General features: G+C 38.2%; 1 protein-coding gene across 4 annotated transcripts in view; it reads left to right on the forward strand.

The window, feature by feature from the left end:
• The window catches only part of LOC122557199 (ecto-NOX disulfide-thiol exchanger 2), a 223,516-nt gene that overhangs the window by 70,651 nt on the left and 136,258 nt on the right, over positions 1 to 16,607 (forward strand). For 3 of the 4 annotated variants that reach the window (XM_043704632.2, XM_087992083.1, XM_087992081.1), the window contains exon 2: positions 2,094 to 2,182. The exons of the other annotated variant lie outside the window; for it this stretch is intronic. In XM_043704632.2, coding sequence (XP_043560567.2) covers positions 2,143 to 2,182 — 40 coding nt within the window. In that variant the 5' untranslated portion in view covers positions 2,094 to 2,142. The remainder of the gene's footprint in view (positions 1 to 2,093; positions 2,183 to 16,607) is intronic. 4 annotated transcript variants of the gene reach the window in all.

The raw sequence follows: 16,607 nt of genomic DNA on the forward strand, positions 1-16,607 counted from the left end.
TTTTTACATTTTAAAACCAATCATTTTTCAAAAATACAGTGTTACGATCTGTAAAAGAGGCATGAATTGGCTCCACTTTTCACCCCCCTCAGTTCTCTACAGCAAATATTTTCAGTTCTTTTTGGCATGCAAGAATATCAGACTTCAAATAATACTTGGTTTACTCATTCCTGACACCCCAGACACCTATAAAGTGGAGAGAATATATGGTGTAAAAGGAAAATCAATAATACGCTGTGTACAAAGTTCTTTGAGTCTGTGAGGTGTAAGATTTAACCTGAGATCACAGCTGTTTAAATTATGTCCTGAATCCTTAGCAGTGATAAAATTTGAAGATATCTTTTGAATTTTCCATGAATGCATGTTTCTCTGATTTGCTTTATACCGGGCATTACCTTTCAAGTGACGAAGTAAATGGCAAGAGAGAGGGAGCATGCTTTCTAGTTCGTTAGTGTAATTAATCTATCATTCTTTTCACTTGAGCATTTGTTCAAAGTATAGTTCATTTGTGTATTTCCATGTCTGGCTTCTTTGTTTTTCTAAGATAAATTATCTGGAGCCAGATGTTTCATTCCAGTATGTGAAAATTTAGAAAGGTTAAATCAAGCAGGTGATACAGGTCTGCTTGAGTGATTTCTGTCACTTTGACATGTTAATTTCAGTTCACACTGAGTCTTGTTTATTGATGGTTTCATTTAAGCTTTGCTCAAACTGATCAGTTGAGCATTGTGCCCATCCTAAGTCAGTGTTTTCCTTTATCAAAGCCATTTTAGTCTGAGAATTCCCACGTACTAAAAATCAAAGTCAGAAGTCACACAACACCATGTTTATTTGAAATCAGAAAGCTGATCCTTCGTCAGGTGACTTCACTAGATGAAAGAGCAGCACTTTGAAAGCTTGTGATTTCAAACAAACCTGTTGGACTATATAACCTGGTGTTGTATGACTTTTTGACTTTGTCCACCCCAGTCCAATACTGGCGCTGCCATATATTAAAAATCAAATGATGGAAGTCAAAAATCTATAGCTTTTTTTAACCATAAAACAACATATAATTCCCAAAATTAGTTTATGTATTTATAATTTGGATAATTAGAGATGTATTGAAAAGCGCTGATCATTCTGCTTTTACAATTGCAATGTGCTGCCCTAATCAGCAATATAAACAACTGATCGATAAATTATAGAAGCCTGTATTACTGAATATTTCTGGTATATCAAATTTTACCAATACTGAAGGTAATGACCAGCTTTTCTCTTTTTAATCACATCAGCTGATTTTGGACACCTATGTTTCAAAAACTGGACTTCAGTGGAGCAGCTCAGTGTTCACCATTACTTCAAACATTACTGCTTGTGAGGTTAGGGACTGTTTGATGTAAGCTGAAAATGTGTTGCTGGAAAAGCGCAGCAGGTCAGGCAGCATCCAAGGAGCAGGAGAATCGACGTTTCGGGCATGAGCCCTTCTTCACTGTTTGATGTAATCCAAGTTGAAGTGTGACCTTAATAGAGATAATCTTATGGATTATATGAATCATTTTGATTTTTTTTAAAAAATCATTAACGATGGTCTATGCAATAATCAATTCCCTGTGAGAATAATGGCAAGGGCATTTTTGCTTGATTTTATTTATGCATGAAGGTGATGTCAGCTGAGTTTGAATATGTAGATATGTATGGGAATAACAAGTTGTTGTCCAAGGTTTGGCCTCAGCTGTTAACATCATGAAACTAGCATCCTATTGTCTCATTCAGTGTATCAGTGCTGTAAAATGCTGTGTTTGTCTCGCAAAGCTAATATCACCACAGTAAAGTCAAACTATTTCAGCCTAAGTACCCTGTTACGATATAATACATTTGCTTACGTGAAATTGAAAACCTAAATGATCAGGGAATTTGCACAAATGGTAGATATCTTGAGATATTCTGCAATAGTAAATTATCGACCAAATGTGATTTACCTGTTCATTTGCGTCGCAGTTGTGTTGATGTAGAAGTGGCAAAATGTTATCCAGTAATATCTTCACTCAGGTCATTTCCACATATGCTCTTTAGCAGGTAATTTCAAATTTGATTTGTTTTTTTTTAAACAGGGAACTTATTGACTGTTAAGAGAATTGTTCCAGGCAGCTTGGATACTACATGGAACAACATAATGACCGTAGATGCCGTCGAATGCCCGGTAAATATTCTTCCAAAGGAATTTCTGAGTATGTGCACATTAGACAGTGTAGAAACTTTGCAAATAGCATGGATTTCCTATCCACAGTTTTGCTCAGTGCATTATGATTCAGAGTGATGCTTTTTTAAGTTAACGTTTGACATTGAAAATGGAATTGTAAACATTTAAAATGGAAGCTTACAAGTCAGCCCAATGTTTGAACAGCTGTTGTATGTCATAAGTAAAATGGACATTTGTGGAAATGTCAATTAATACAGAAAATGCTCCAAATGCTAAGGTTGAACAGCATCTCTGGAAAGAAGCAATTAATGTGTCAGGTTGCTGATCTTTGATTCTGGAAAAGTTTAGAGATTAGATTAGATTACATTACAGTGTGGAAACAGGCCCTTCGGCCCAACAAGTCCACACCGACCCGCCGAAGCGCAACCCACCCATACCCCTATATTTACCCCTATACCTAACACTACGGGCAATTTAGCATGGCCAATTCACCTGACCTGCACATCTTTGGACTGTGGGAGGAAACCGGAGCACCCGGAGGAAACCCACGCAGACTCAGGGAGAACGTGCAAACTCCACACAGTCAGTCGCTTGAGGCGGGAATTGAACCCAGGTCTCTGGTGCTGTGAGGCAACAGTGCTAACCACTGTGCCACTGTGCCGCCCGATGTGGCAAGTTTTCAGTAAGTAATATCAGGGGGAGGTGGGAGAAGGGAATGAAGTTGAAGGACAAAAGGATGGATTTGTTAGGATGGAAGACATGAAATGACAATAAGAATTATGTTGAAAGTCAAAAGGTAATGGGCAAAAAGAAACATAAAGGAGTTTTTGAGCAGAAAATTTGAGCAGAATAATTACTAACAGCTGCTTTTTGGCAAAATGGGACAAGTAGTTATGATTTGAAATTGTTGAATTCAGGACTGCCTAGTTAGAAGGGTTTTCCTCTAACTTTAGTTGACAGTTATTGGAATAGGAAGTTGAGTGGAGAAGAGAAAACTGGAAGCTGAAGTCAAGCTTAAAGTGAAAGGTGTGCTGAAAAGATACCACCTCATCTGGTTTTTTTTGCCTCTAATAAGTACAATGTGCTAAATTGTAATTAGTGCAAGTAACTCATGTTTCACCCGAAAAGTCTGTTTTTGATTCAAAGTGGACAGGACAGGTTTGCACAGGACTGTGATGTTGAATGCATTTGGTAAAATTGAAACAGTCCCATCGGACTGCTGGGAGGAAAAGACTTGTTTTACAATGGCAATCAGAAGAGACTGTTGACATGGCGGATAATGATTTTAGTGTTACAACATAAAAAACATCTTGTGTTACATTTATGTCTTCTGGTTCACCCTCTTTAAACTTAGTTCATTGCTGAATTCAAAATGAATCCCTGAATGCAAGACAGTGAATATGAGCCACTTTTCATTAATCTTAGTTTAACTTCCTTTCCATTCTTTCAAATTTCTTATCTAATATGTCACAAGTTAAAGTTACTTAACATTAAAGTTGCCTCCGCTTTACAAAGCATTCATACCTCATAAGCTAAAAATGGCCTCACTATTTTTAAATAAAATTTGTAATTATTCAGGTCTGCCTGGAAGAGTGTGCTGATTATCCAAAGGTAAAATAGCTTGTTACAAATGCATCTCATTTCATTTATGTAAAATATTGGTTCTTCTGAGAATTAGAGCTCATATATATGTGGTTTGTAGGATCAACACAATGAATTGAGTTCAAAGACCTTTCAGTTCTACAGAATGGGATGCTTTGTGCAACTGGCATTGTAGGCATGGCTGTCAAAAGGGAATATCTTGACTAAACCTTTCAGAGGTAATAGAATATATAATTGTAATATGGTAGATGTAATTTACCTGAAATTTCAAAAGGCCTTCAATAAGGTTGCCACATAATAGTCAAATAAATAAAACTCAGAAGAAGACAAGAGTCTGGAAACAAGTGGGAGAATAGATTGCTAGCTGGTTCAGAAAATTGAGTGGTAAAAGGGTAGCTATTCAGATTGGGAAATGATGGGAAGTCATGTTCGACAAGTATCATTGCTGTTCACAATTGACATTTACCTTTTGGATTTTGGAATTAAAGCACAATTTTTAGTTTTCCTCTTAGCACCAAATTAGAGGGTGATAGTCAATACTGATGAGTGCTATAACAAGTTACGAGATATTAAGCTTCCAAAGGGGCAAATAATTGTCAAGTGAATTTCAATATAATAAATGTAAACATTTTGGTGACAAGATTAGTTATTTGGAAGGGACAAGAATGATGGGGTAAAGGTGCAAAGCAATCTGAGAATAAATATGCAAATCACTAAACATTGTGTCACAGGTTACCAAAGCCATTTAAAAAGCTGCATGCTTGTTTCTAAAGGGATAAAGTCTCCAGAGGAACTTAGATGCATTAAGTGATTGGGCAAAATTTTGGAAAAATGGAATATCATGTGGAATACTGTGAGGTTGTCCAGTTGGGAAGAATGTAAAAATAGCACAAAGCTAAATTGGGAGAGATGGCAGAATTCTGTATTATTGGAGGATCACCATGTCCTTGTACATGAATCGCTTAAAAGTTAACATTCAACTACAGGAAGTGATTTATGAAGGCAAATGAAAGGTTAGCCTTTATTGCAAGGGCAATGGAGTCTAAAAATGGGCAAGTCTTGCTAGAACTATACTGGACATTTGTAAGATCATATCCAGAGAATTGTATGTAGTTTTGGCCATATTTAAAGGAGAGATTGTACTTTCCTTTGGGGCAGTTCTGAAAAGGCTCACCAGATTGTCATTTGAGAAAAGTTTTTGTCTGTACTTGATAAAATCCCTTTTGTTATTTGTATTCATAAGGTCAACTTTCATTCTTCTAAATTCCAACAGGGTAAGATGCTAAGAGGATACTTTTCCTCTTGGGTTTATCTAGAACTGGGATAATGGTTTCAAAATAAGATGACTTCCACAAGGCTGAAGGTGAGAATGTGTATGAGCAGGTAGGGAGAAAGTTAAGTTTACAGTTGCGGGACAAAGGCTCAGCTAGTATGACTTGGCCAGATAATAACTTGCAGTAGACAATGAGGTGTGGAGGCAAGGGTAGTGGTTTAACATGGTGAAGAACATCCATTATGTAATACCAGTTAATGAGGTGAAGAACAGCTATTGTGTAATGCCAGTTAATGAGGTGAGGAACAGCTATTGTGTAATGGCAGATGGCTTAATCTTTACTGTTGATGCTTGCTTTTTTGTAATGGTCACCCAATCAATATAGATGTTGCCTTATTTGGACGCTGCTCCTGTAAGCGACTGTATAATTCCTTAAGAATCTGCTGTTCGAGAGAAGACTGCGAACACATGTCTTGTGTACATGGGCGATCGCGCTCTCTCTATGGCTTGGACTAAAGGTAAAGAAGGTAGAGCCATACTGTGTCTGAGTGTTGCTTCGACGGATACGGGGTCCGAGTCTCCTGGGTTATAATTGAGGTTTGAGTTTCCTGGGGTTTAATTGGGGTTCGAGTCCCTGTGAGAAGTCAAGTGAGAAAGGGGGTTAAAGTCCCCGAGGTAAAAAGGAGTTTGGAGTACTACAGACATGAGGTTTGAGGCGCTGGAGCATAAAAAATAGTTAGAAATCAGGAACTTCAAAACACAATTTGGTACTACTTAAAGTTATCACCTTTATCCCCCACACCTCCCCTTAGAATTACTTTTCGGACAACATGGGGGGGAAAGGGGGAGACAGTGGAGCCGGTCCACCCAGATTCCAACAGTGAAGTACGTTATCTACTGGGGAAGCTTTGTCCAGGTTTTTGTTGTGAGAGTCTCAGTTTCTGGGCTGTGGACTTGAGTCTGCGAGTCTTTCTGGGGCAGGGGAGTGGCATGGACTATGGCGCTGTGTGGTCTGCTGCGCTGCGAGAGTTTTCTCTTTTTATCAGTATAATTTCATCTAGATGATGCAAAACAACATGAGAAACACTGAAATTAAGGTTGTACTAATACTTGGGTCGATAAAGAATTTCAATGTAAATTGTGCCATGCTGAGAATGTTTGATGTTTAAATATTTTGGTTGATTAAAATACTGGTTCAGAAAATCCTTTTTAAGTGACTGTTTTGCCTTAGTTGAATCATGATCTCGATTCAGTGTGTTTTGTAGGCTATGTAGTAGGGCAGACTTTGTTTTATATTAATATTATACCACATTATGTCCTTTTAAAAATGATCAAACTTGTAACCTTAAAACAAATTGATTGAGGATCTTGAGCCCCTGATTTGTTTAAAATTCTGCAATGCCTGTTTCAAAAACAATTGTCAGTGGTCATGCTCTAGCCAGATGAGAGTATTGTATTAAAATATCTTTGATTTTTTTATGCAGAGTTTTCACAAAAAAAAATGCACATTTTAATTTTGATGGTTTGCTAAGATTTTAGAGAATATTAGAACTTGAGGCTGAGTTGTGTTATGAACTAAGCCAGACCACTCAAAACATTCTTAGGTAGGCAGGCCAGACCATAACTTTGCCATTTGTTTTGTTAAGTGTACAGTGAAAATTACTCAGAGTAGATTAGTGAGGTTGACTACCAGGTTAAAAACAGACAAAAGTTTATTCGCAAAAATTACATAATGAAACACAGGAACAGAATAAAGAACCCCGACAGAACTCAGTCTATCCAAACTAGACTTAATTATGCTGTTCCGAATACACACAACAGTCCGAATAAGCGAATCCCCTGAGAAACCAGTATAAATGAATGGAACAGGTGCTTACGGGTTGAAGTTAGAAGGCAGAGAAAGAAAGCGAGAGTTTGTTTCCACACAGCTCACTGTTGAACTCCCAATTAGTTCTGGACTGAACTAAACTGCTCAGCTAGAGAGCTGACCACTCCCCTTTCATATACAGGTCTCTTCAAAAACATGACCACTGTGGCCTGATATCTGATCTGTTTACATATAAACAAAGGTTAGATTACTTATAGTGTGGAAACAGGCCCTTCGGCCCAACAAGTCCACACCGACCCGCCGAAGCGCAACCCACCCATACTCCTACATCTACCCTTACCTAACACTACGGGCAATTTAGCATGGCCAATTCACCTGACCTGCACATCTTTGGACTGTGGAAGGAAACCGGAGCACTCGGAGGAAACCCACACAGACACGGGGAGAATGTGCAAACTCCACACAGTCAGTCGCTTGAGGTGGGAATTGAACCCGGATCTCTGGCGCTGTGAAGCAGCAGTACTAACCACTGTGCCACCGTGCCGCCCACTAAGATGCCCTCAATAACCTATAATCTCTGTACCAAACCAGACTAATTGGCACCAAGAGCGGTTTATTACCGCTCTGAAAAAGAAACCAAGAGCACAGTATCCTTGAGAAAAGAACAGCTTTTAGAGAAAAGAAACCAGGTCTGTTAATTATTGTGAAGACTTCATTGGCCCCCTTCATGTTGTAAATTCAAAGAATGTTGGTCTCGACCAAAGTCATACAGTTACTGGTCTGTAACCACTAATTCCTGCTTTCTTATTTAGGAAGTTTGATTTTATGACCATTGATTGTTGTTTATCAATGGCCGAATTGTTTAGACAGTACAATTTAGAAGTTTATGGCCTGTAAAAAAACAGATAATGGTGAACAGAGTAACAGACCTCAAGATGACTGAGAATGTTGAAATAGACAGACGATTTAACATAGTTACGTGTGTGACTGTCTTCATTCTGATACTCACCCTGGCAAGGAAGGAATAAGCGAGGAAATGCAAAGATATTTTCAGCAGTTAACATTGTCTCCAGAGTTTCTCCATTCACAGGTAAAGCATGCCTTCGGACCACTGCCCACCCCTCCACTACCTGATCCAACAGATTGAGTCAGCTCCCCAGTTATGAGCATGAAAAGTGAAGAAGCCAACAACAGTGAAGAGGTGGTCTGTAAGCTTTTCTATGGATATTAAACCACATGAGCTTAACTTGTCTTTCGATCATTTAAGGGATATGAATGTGCACTGATCAAGTTAATATCACAACAGCCAGTTGGCTTTGTTACATTTAAAAGCAGAGCAGGAGCAGAAGCAGCAAAGAATGCTGCATTCACCTAGCCTGCAGTTGCAGTTGCTGCACTGCACTGCACTGGTATCCTCCATCTGAAGCATCTCTGCAAGGATGGAAGTCTTGTCAGTTTTGTGAAGCATTTAACTGTCCTTATCTGAAAGTTCAAATTTCTCCATAGTGATGTTGAAGGACAGACTGGATTTTGTTTTCAGGTTGGCATTTACTGAAGGAGATTTTGGATAACTGGCTCGTTTCCACTTGATGGAGTGGTCACAAAGGACTGTGGATTTAAGAATTTTACTGATGAACGCTTTTTTTTCCCACGTGGGAGGATCTTGCAGGTTCTATCTACTGTGTGGACTAGTAACTTTTTTTGTTATAATCATTGCATGTTGTTTGTTAATAACTTACTTAAGTATTGGCAGCAAGATTCTTGAGAAGGTAGTAGTGCCATCTCGGTGGTTATCATGCAATAATAAAATAAGAACAGATGTTGAGTTAATTTACCCTGCTCACCTGCAAGAAATTGAATGCCCCGAGGATAGAGTGGTGTGTCTTTGCCTTACAGGTGATGGAATTTGGGAGGTTTACATTCCCATCCCTTGCCATTCGGGGATGATTTACGTTGTCATTATCACCTATTCAAAATCAATAAGAACATCACAGTTGGAATTCTGACTACTCCCTGTAGTTTAAAGAAAAATACAACTCACACCAGATCTGTCCATTAAGGGATGATTTGCATTACATTACTTCTGGAGGTGAGGTGATCACTGCATTATATCTTGAGTGGCATGCGACATGCGACTGTGCGGGAATAGCTGAGGGTTATCTTGTGGGCATTACTAACTGTGATGTAAAGATTTTGTATAAAGGAAGGATTATTTCTTTTGTTCAAGGAGAGCTTTTGCCATGACCCTGTAAGTCCTGCAAGGTATGTGTTAAAGATTCCTCCAGAAAGCTTGTACTGTACTGTGTTTAATAAATTTGGTGGTTGTTCACAGAAGTTGGCATTTGCAGTTGCATCAAGTGTGTAAGGAATCTCAGAAAAAAGAACTTAACAAAGGGAAGAAGAAAATCTACCCTGACAGTCATTAATTTTTGAAATTCATTACCTCAGAGCCTTGGTCATTAGACATATTCTTTGTTGAGTTGGACAGATTTTTTTTTGGTGTAATGTTATCGGGTGACAGTTAGAAAATTGGACCTGGGCCCAGATCAGATCACCCTTGATCTTATTGAATGGCAGAGTAGCCTCAAATGGCCTAATTTCCTCAATCTGCTTCTATTTCTGCTGTTATATTACCACTCCCTTTGCATTTATTCTTGACACTTCTGGTGTCTAATTTTCCTCAACCTCTAACTTTTCCACAATCTTCCATTTTGCTCCACCATCTTCTTGTTCCTTTTTCTATAGCATAAAATTAATCACATTTCTACCTTTTTTCTCAGATGCTGTGACAACTCCTGAGTTTCTCAAAGTCAGAGTCATACAGCACAGAAGCAAACCCTTTGGTCCAACCAGTTGATGCCGACCGTAATCTCAAACTAAATCAGTCCCATCTGTCTGCACTTGGCCCATATCCCTCCAATAATTTCTTATTCATGTGCAAGGTTTGTAGCTCAGGTTGAGGTTTAGGGTGTAGGTTTGCTCGCTGAGTTGTAGGTTTGATATCCAGACATTTCATTACCTGGCTAGGTAACATCATCAGTGGCGACCTCCAAGTGAAGCAAAGCTGTTGTCTCCTGCTTTCTATTTATATCTTTCTCCTGGATGGGGTTCCTGGGGTTTGTGGTGATGTCATTTCCTGTTCGTTTTCTGAGGGGTTGATAGATGGCATATAAATCTATGTATTTGTTTATGGCGTTGTGGTTGGAGTGCCAGGCCTCTAGGAATTCTCTGGCATGTCTTTGGCATGTCCCAGGATAAATGTGTTGTCCCAGTCGAAATGGTGGTTTTTATCATCCGTGTGTAGGTCTAGGAGGGAGAGATGGTCGTGTCTTTTTGTGGCTAGCTGGTGTGCCACAAACACTACGTAGGACAAACAGGAAGAAAGTTAGACACCAGGATACACAAACGCCAGCTAGCCACAAAAAGACATGACCCTCTCTCCCTCCTAGCCCAACACACGGATGAAAAAAACCACCATTTTGACTGGGATAGCACATTTGTCCTGGGACAGGCTAAGCAAAGACATGCCAGAGAATTCCTAGAGGGCTGGCACTCCAACCACAATGCCATAAACAAATTCACAGATCTAGATGCCATCTATCAGCCCCTCAGAAAATGAACAGGAAATGACATCACTACAAACCCCACAAACCCCATCCAGGACAAACCTATAAATAGAAAGCAGGAGACAACAGCTTCGCTTCACTTGGAGGTCGCCACTGATGATGTTACCTAGCCAGGTAATGAAACATCTGGATATCAAACCTACAGCTTAGCGAGCAAACCTACACCCTACCCCTCTTATTCATGTACTTACCTAAATCTCTTTTAAACATTGTAACCATATCCACATCCACAACTTCCTCTGGCATTTCATTCCACACACAAGCCACTCTGGAAAGAGAAAAAAAATTGCCTCTCGTGTCTTTTTTAAATATCTCTCCTCTCACCTTAAAAATATGCCCCGTAATCTTGAAATCTCCCACCCTAGGGAAAAGCTACCTGCTGTTCTTCTCTATACCCCTCATTAGTTTATAAACCTCTGTAAGATCACCGCTTAATCTTCTAAGCTCTAGTGAAAAAAGTCTCCTCTTATCCAGTCTCCTCTTCGAACTCAAACTCTCCATTCACAGCAATATGCTGATAAATGTTTTCTGATCCCTCCCCAGCTTAATAATATCCTTCCCATAACATAATACTCCAGAAGAGGCCTCACAAACATCCTTTACAACCCTAACATAACATCTTAATTCCTATACTCAATAGTGTGAGCAATGAAGGCAGACATGCTAAATGTCATCTTAACCACCCTATCGATGTGATGCAAACTTCAAAGAATTGATACTGAGTCCCTCAGTCTCTCTGTTCTACAATGCTACTCAAGGCATTACTTTTAATCATATAAGTCTTGTCTTTGTTTATTTTACCAAAATGCAATACCTCTCATTTATCCAAATTAAACTCCATCTGGCACTCTTCCGCCCATTCTCCTGCATTTTTGTTTTTATGTTGTCTGCTTATATTGTGCATCTTTGAAAAGGTATTGAGACTGGTCCATATGAAATTAACTAGATTGGGAATTGAAATATTAACAAATGATGCAAACTGTGGAAACATTCAGTGAGCTAACTAGCTGTCTCCACTTGATACTTGCTTTTAAATGGAGCAGTGTTAAGCAGGTGAAAAATGAGGTAATATTTTTCAATCTGAGAGTCAACTCTAATACTGAACCCAACAAAATACCAAAATAAACACCTTATCTGTGGCATATGGTATAACCTGCCTTTCACACATTGGTCTCTTCAGCCATCAGCATCATTTCATGCCAGCCCAATGGAATTGGTGCATCATGTGCAGATCAAAGGCTGCAGCTGATGAGGCCAAAATTATTGTCTTTTGTTATTTCTATGTCCTATGTTTGACCAAATTGTTTATTTGGAATTTGTTACTGAAGATACAAACAAATTTTCACTTGGAAGACACTAAAATATTGTCAGTGATCTTTAAGCCATGAGAAAAAATGATTGTGAAGTCTTAAAAGTTGCAGCATGAGAAAAAGCATGGCATTCACTTTTTTAATCATTCATTTATTGTAGAAGAACCTCTGGTGAGGGATTCTTACTGGCCCTGTTCTACTGTAGCACAGAACAAATATCCAGTGAGACTCTTGCAGCTTAATTGCAATTCTGCTACGTATCCTGGTACCAATGCATTGAAGTATCTATCCAGTATTAATAAAATTTTCCTTTTTATGCAGTGTGCATTGGATTACAGATTCTAAAATTATTCTGAAAATAGTTGTAGCTCAAGAAATAATTTTTTGGTAAGGTGAATTAAATATTTAATTTATGAATTTTAGAAAAAAGGTTTGAAATATTGGGAGGAAGTCTTATTTGTTTTACATTGTTAAACTAGAATTTTAATTGAATTGTATGAGAATATTTTTGAACATAGGTTTTTACCAATTGTTATTTTTATAATACTATTTTTAAAATTTAAAGTGGTTTTCCCCCACTCTTAATCAATTCATTGAGCCACATGGACCAAATTCTGTATAGCAGCTGTTGATTCTGCTTCATCATTAATCAGCAGATGCTACAGTTTAAGTATAATGAGTTTGATATTTTGTACCATTTCTCAGCTTCAGATGGGCATTTCTACTTGAAATCTACACTGACAACTGTTAAACGCAGTTGCTCCTATCAATTGAGGAATAATTGTCATGGGTCTTGAGCTTTCATTTTTTAAGAAGTTAGGCCATCAACTATTTAGTGTGTGTTTTAAAATAGTTTGGATGTCATCAGTTTCAGGATCCAGTTCGTAAACATTTAATTGTTTATTCTGATATTCAGCTGTTACATATTAAATGGAATCTGATTTAGTTATAAAGCCTCTGCTTGTTTTTTTTACCCCATCCTCACCCCAAAAATATTATTTTTTTGAGTATTATTTTATGGGAATCACAATAAGTGGGAATAATTGTTCAGTTCTGGTTTTTGACTCTATTCCAATTGAAGCTGAAAATGTGTTGCTGGAAAAGCGCAGCAGGTCAGGCAGCATCCAACGAACAGGAGAATCGACGTTTCGAGCATAAGCCCTTCTTCAGGCTTTGTCTTTTGTTATTTCTATGTCCTACGTTTGACCAAATTGTTTATTTGGAATTTGTTACTGAAGATACAAACAAATTTTCACTTGGATGACACTAAAATATTGTCAGTGATCTTTAAGCCATGAGAAAAAATGATTGTGAAGTCATTGAATGAAGAAGGGCTTATGCCCAAAACGTCGATTCTCCTGTTCGTTGGATGCTGCCTGACCTGCTGCGCTTTTCCAGCAACACATTTTCAGCTCTGATCTCCAGCATCTGCAGCCCTCACTTTCTCTCTGTATTCCAATTGAATACAAAGATCAATGCTGTCACTTTAAGAAGGAAAAGAAACAGTGACATATCGGCTGAAATCCATTAGCTGATGTATTTGAAAATATTGTCTGAATCAATTAACCAATTACTGCGTCAAGGAAAAAAATCTATCTTTTGATATTGAACTCCAAGTAATTTCGATAAACTTTGCATTATGTCGTTAACTGAAAGCACTTTGATTTAGTGTGAATGTTGTGGGTTTCAACATCTTTCTCAGTCTTCATTAAGTCAATGCAATGTAGCCTTGTGTTTATCTAAGTTGTTTTGATTTGCCACCCTTGGTGTTCGTTTGAAGGAGCTCTTTGCAGGCATGCAAATTATGTGCTCCTGATTTGCTGTGTGCATACTGCTTCTCAAGGCATTGATGTCTGAAATCCCTTATGAATTCACAGATGAGCAGAGTGCTAATTGCTTTCCCACCTGCCCTTCCTTCCCCCTGAACAAGGCAGCTCTTAACTGTCACTCAAGACAGACGATGACACATGCAGCACTGGATCAGAAAAGCCAATTCTAGCCTGTGCGCTGAAGGTTCCTGTAATTTTCATTGCTTCCCTTTTGTGTGCTGGTATTACTTGGATCTCTTAGCCTGTGCTTGCAGTTAACTCGTTGATTGTCTGGTATTGAGGAATTTAGGAGCATACAAAGAGCTTGGGTTGGGCAGCTGTTTTCACAGTAAATGGAATAGAGAAAGTGCATTGTAGTCATTAAGCAGTGATTGGGGATGTTCCTTGTACAATATACAGGTAATTTAAACTCCTTGGTTTTATGCTTCAAATACTATTTCAATGTATATGTTCTCTATTTTGTTACTGATATTCCAGTGGCATGCTGTCTGAAAGTCACAGGAATTCAGAGCTGAAAGATGTGTCTAATATTTAGAGATGAAAGGCAGATAACAGTTTGTTAATTTGGGGTACCTTTGTGCTTTTATTTTAAACCATTTGCTTGAAACGATCAAAGGTTGTTTTTTTTTAGTCTTGGCAAAACAATGGATAATTCTGCAGTCTGAAGAATTTTAATCTGTAGGTTTCTTAAACCTTTATCATTTGTTTTGAGTCAATCAAGTATATTTACAGAATAATTAGAAAATGACGTAATATTGTTTGCTGTTTTTTTTAGTCACAGCCATGCTATGAAGGTTAATAGGGATTCTTGACTAATAATAATCAGCAGCTCCTCCAAAAACTGTAAATGGCAAGCAATTTTTGAACTGTCATTGCATTTTGATTCCAAAAAAGGATTATGTCATGCATTGAGTCATGCTATTACTGGACTTTAGCTTTGATTTTTTATTTGTCAGGATACCCATGCTGTATAGAAATGGATTATCATTAAAGCAGCCTTTAGAGGAATATATGCATTATTGAGGTTGTAGCATAATTTAAACTCATGCAAAATGTGCCTGTAGCATAATTTAAACTCATGCAAAATGTGCCTTTCAATATATGAAGTTTCATTACATGTGGTTTCTGTATACTGGATATGAAAGGTCCACAGAGGTGTGTGTGTGTGTGTGTGTGTGTGTGTGTGTGTGTGTGTGTGTGTGTGTGTGTGTGTGTGTGTGTGTGTGTGTGTGTGTGTGTGTGTGTGTGTGTGTGTGTGTGTGTGTGTGTGTGTGTGTGTGTGTGTGTGTCTGACTTCCAGTTATTCTCTTAAATGCTGCTGTAATTCTATCACTCCATGAATTGAAGAGTTGTTCATCAACCTCTATTTTTGTCAGAAGAAAGAAATTATAACAGTGTCAAGAAAAAGATGTGTTGAACAAACATTACTAACACAATAATGGGTTTGAACATCTTTTTAAAACACCTGGTTTTCAACATACCACTTTTTGCATTTTATGTCTGAAAATGCTTCTGAAGTCACTATAATGACAGTGATGAAAAGTACAACAGCACTTTTATTTTTGCAAAATATTTATTGTGTTACATATTGGTCTTTGATGCTAATGTATTCCTCAATATTTAGATCTTTAAAGAATTTCATTTTTTTTTTGATTGAAGCCTAGTCAGTTTGTGATTCTAGCTCTGCAGTTTTCCATATGATCAAAATTTTGATCTTGCATTATGAAAGCTTTTACAAGTATAGAAAGCGAGCAAACTAAATGAATTTTTGGTCCGTGGAAGGAGAGACAAAAATTGTGAAGACTAAGGGAATGGCAAAAATATGGAAAAATATGTCCTCAATCTTCACAGCCCAAGAAAGAAGTTCCATTCCAAAAGTGTGGCATTGGCTGGCACAGTGGCTCAGTGGTTAGCACTGCTGCCTTACAGTGCTAGACACCCGAATTTAATTCCACCCTCAGGTGACTGTGTGGAGTTTGCATGTTCTCCCTGTGGATTTACTCCAGTTGCTCTGTTCTGTTCCCAAAGTCCAAAGATGTGTAAGTTAGGTGGATTAGCCATGTCGATTGCAGGGGACTGGATGGACTACTCTTCAGAGTGTCACTGTGGACTTCATGGGCCAAATGGCCTGCTTCCACACTGTAGGGATTCTATGATAAGTAGAGCATAACTCAAGTACGAAAAAGACTGAGGAAGTTGGGGTAATTTATATCAGTGGAGAAAAAGTACTGGAGAAACCTAAAAGGACTAAACTCAAATTAAACACCCTACAGAACGTAAGACCTGTAGATGGTGATGTCCATTGGATGTGCTTGTGCAAAGTGCACAAACGTTAGCATGCAGGTACAGTGAACAATTAGGACAAATCAGAGCGGAAGGGAGCTGTGAGATGATCGGAGAGTAGGAGGAGGCTGCAAGGTGATCAGAAGTGATTGGTGAATTGGTTGAGCCCCTCTTGACCTTTTAAAAACTTTTCTCTCTCATCTTAAAAATGCCCCCTAGTCTTGAATCAATTCCCTAAATTAGGAAGTAAGAATTTGCTAGGGTTCACTGAATTATGTACTAGCTGAATGCCACTTCTACATGGAACGCAAAACTGCTGGTAATGCTCAGCAGATAAGGTGGCACCTTTTGGAGAAAGATGACTACTTCAGATAGAACTCCTATTAACTAGAATGTATTACAGATTAACACCTTATCATGAAGGGGAAGACGGTGATGGAGTGAAGTGAGGAAAAGAGAAATCAAGCAGAACAAAAAAAAAATTAAATTGGATAGAAAACAATGGTTAAATGACTAGAGAAAGCACAACAGGAAGGACACAGTGTTAGAACTCTTACTGATTTTTCATTATTTAATTTTTTTTATCATAGTCATAGAGATGTAAAGCACAGAAACAGACCCTTCAGTCCAACTCGTCAGTTTTGAACTGTGAAGTGAGAAAACTTTGAGCTGAA

Source organism: Chiloscyllium plagiosum, unplaced genomic scaffold (assembly GCF_037043375.1).
Source record: "Chiloscyllium plagiosum isolate Xiang-an unplaced genomic scaffold, Cpla_swu_hap1 HiC_scaffold_11, whole genome shotgun sequence".
Taxonomy (NCBI): domain Eukaryota; kingdom Metazoa; phylum Chordata; class Chondrichthyes; order Orectolobiformes; family Hemiscylliidae; genus Chiloscyllium; species Chiloscyllium plagiosum.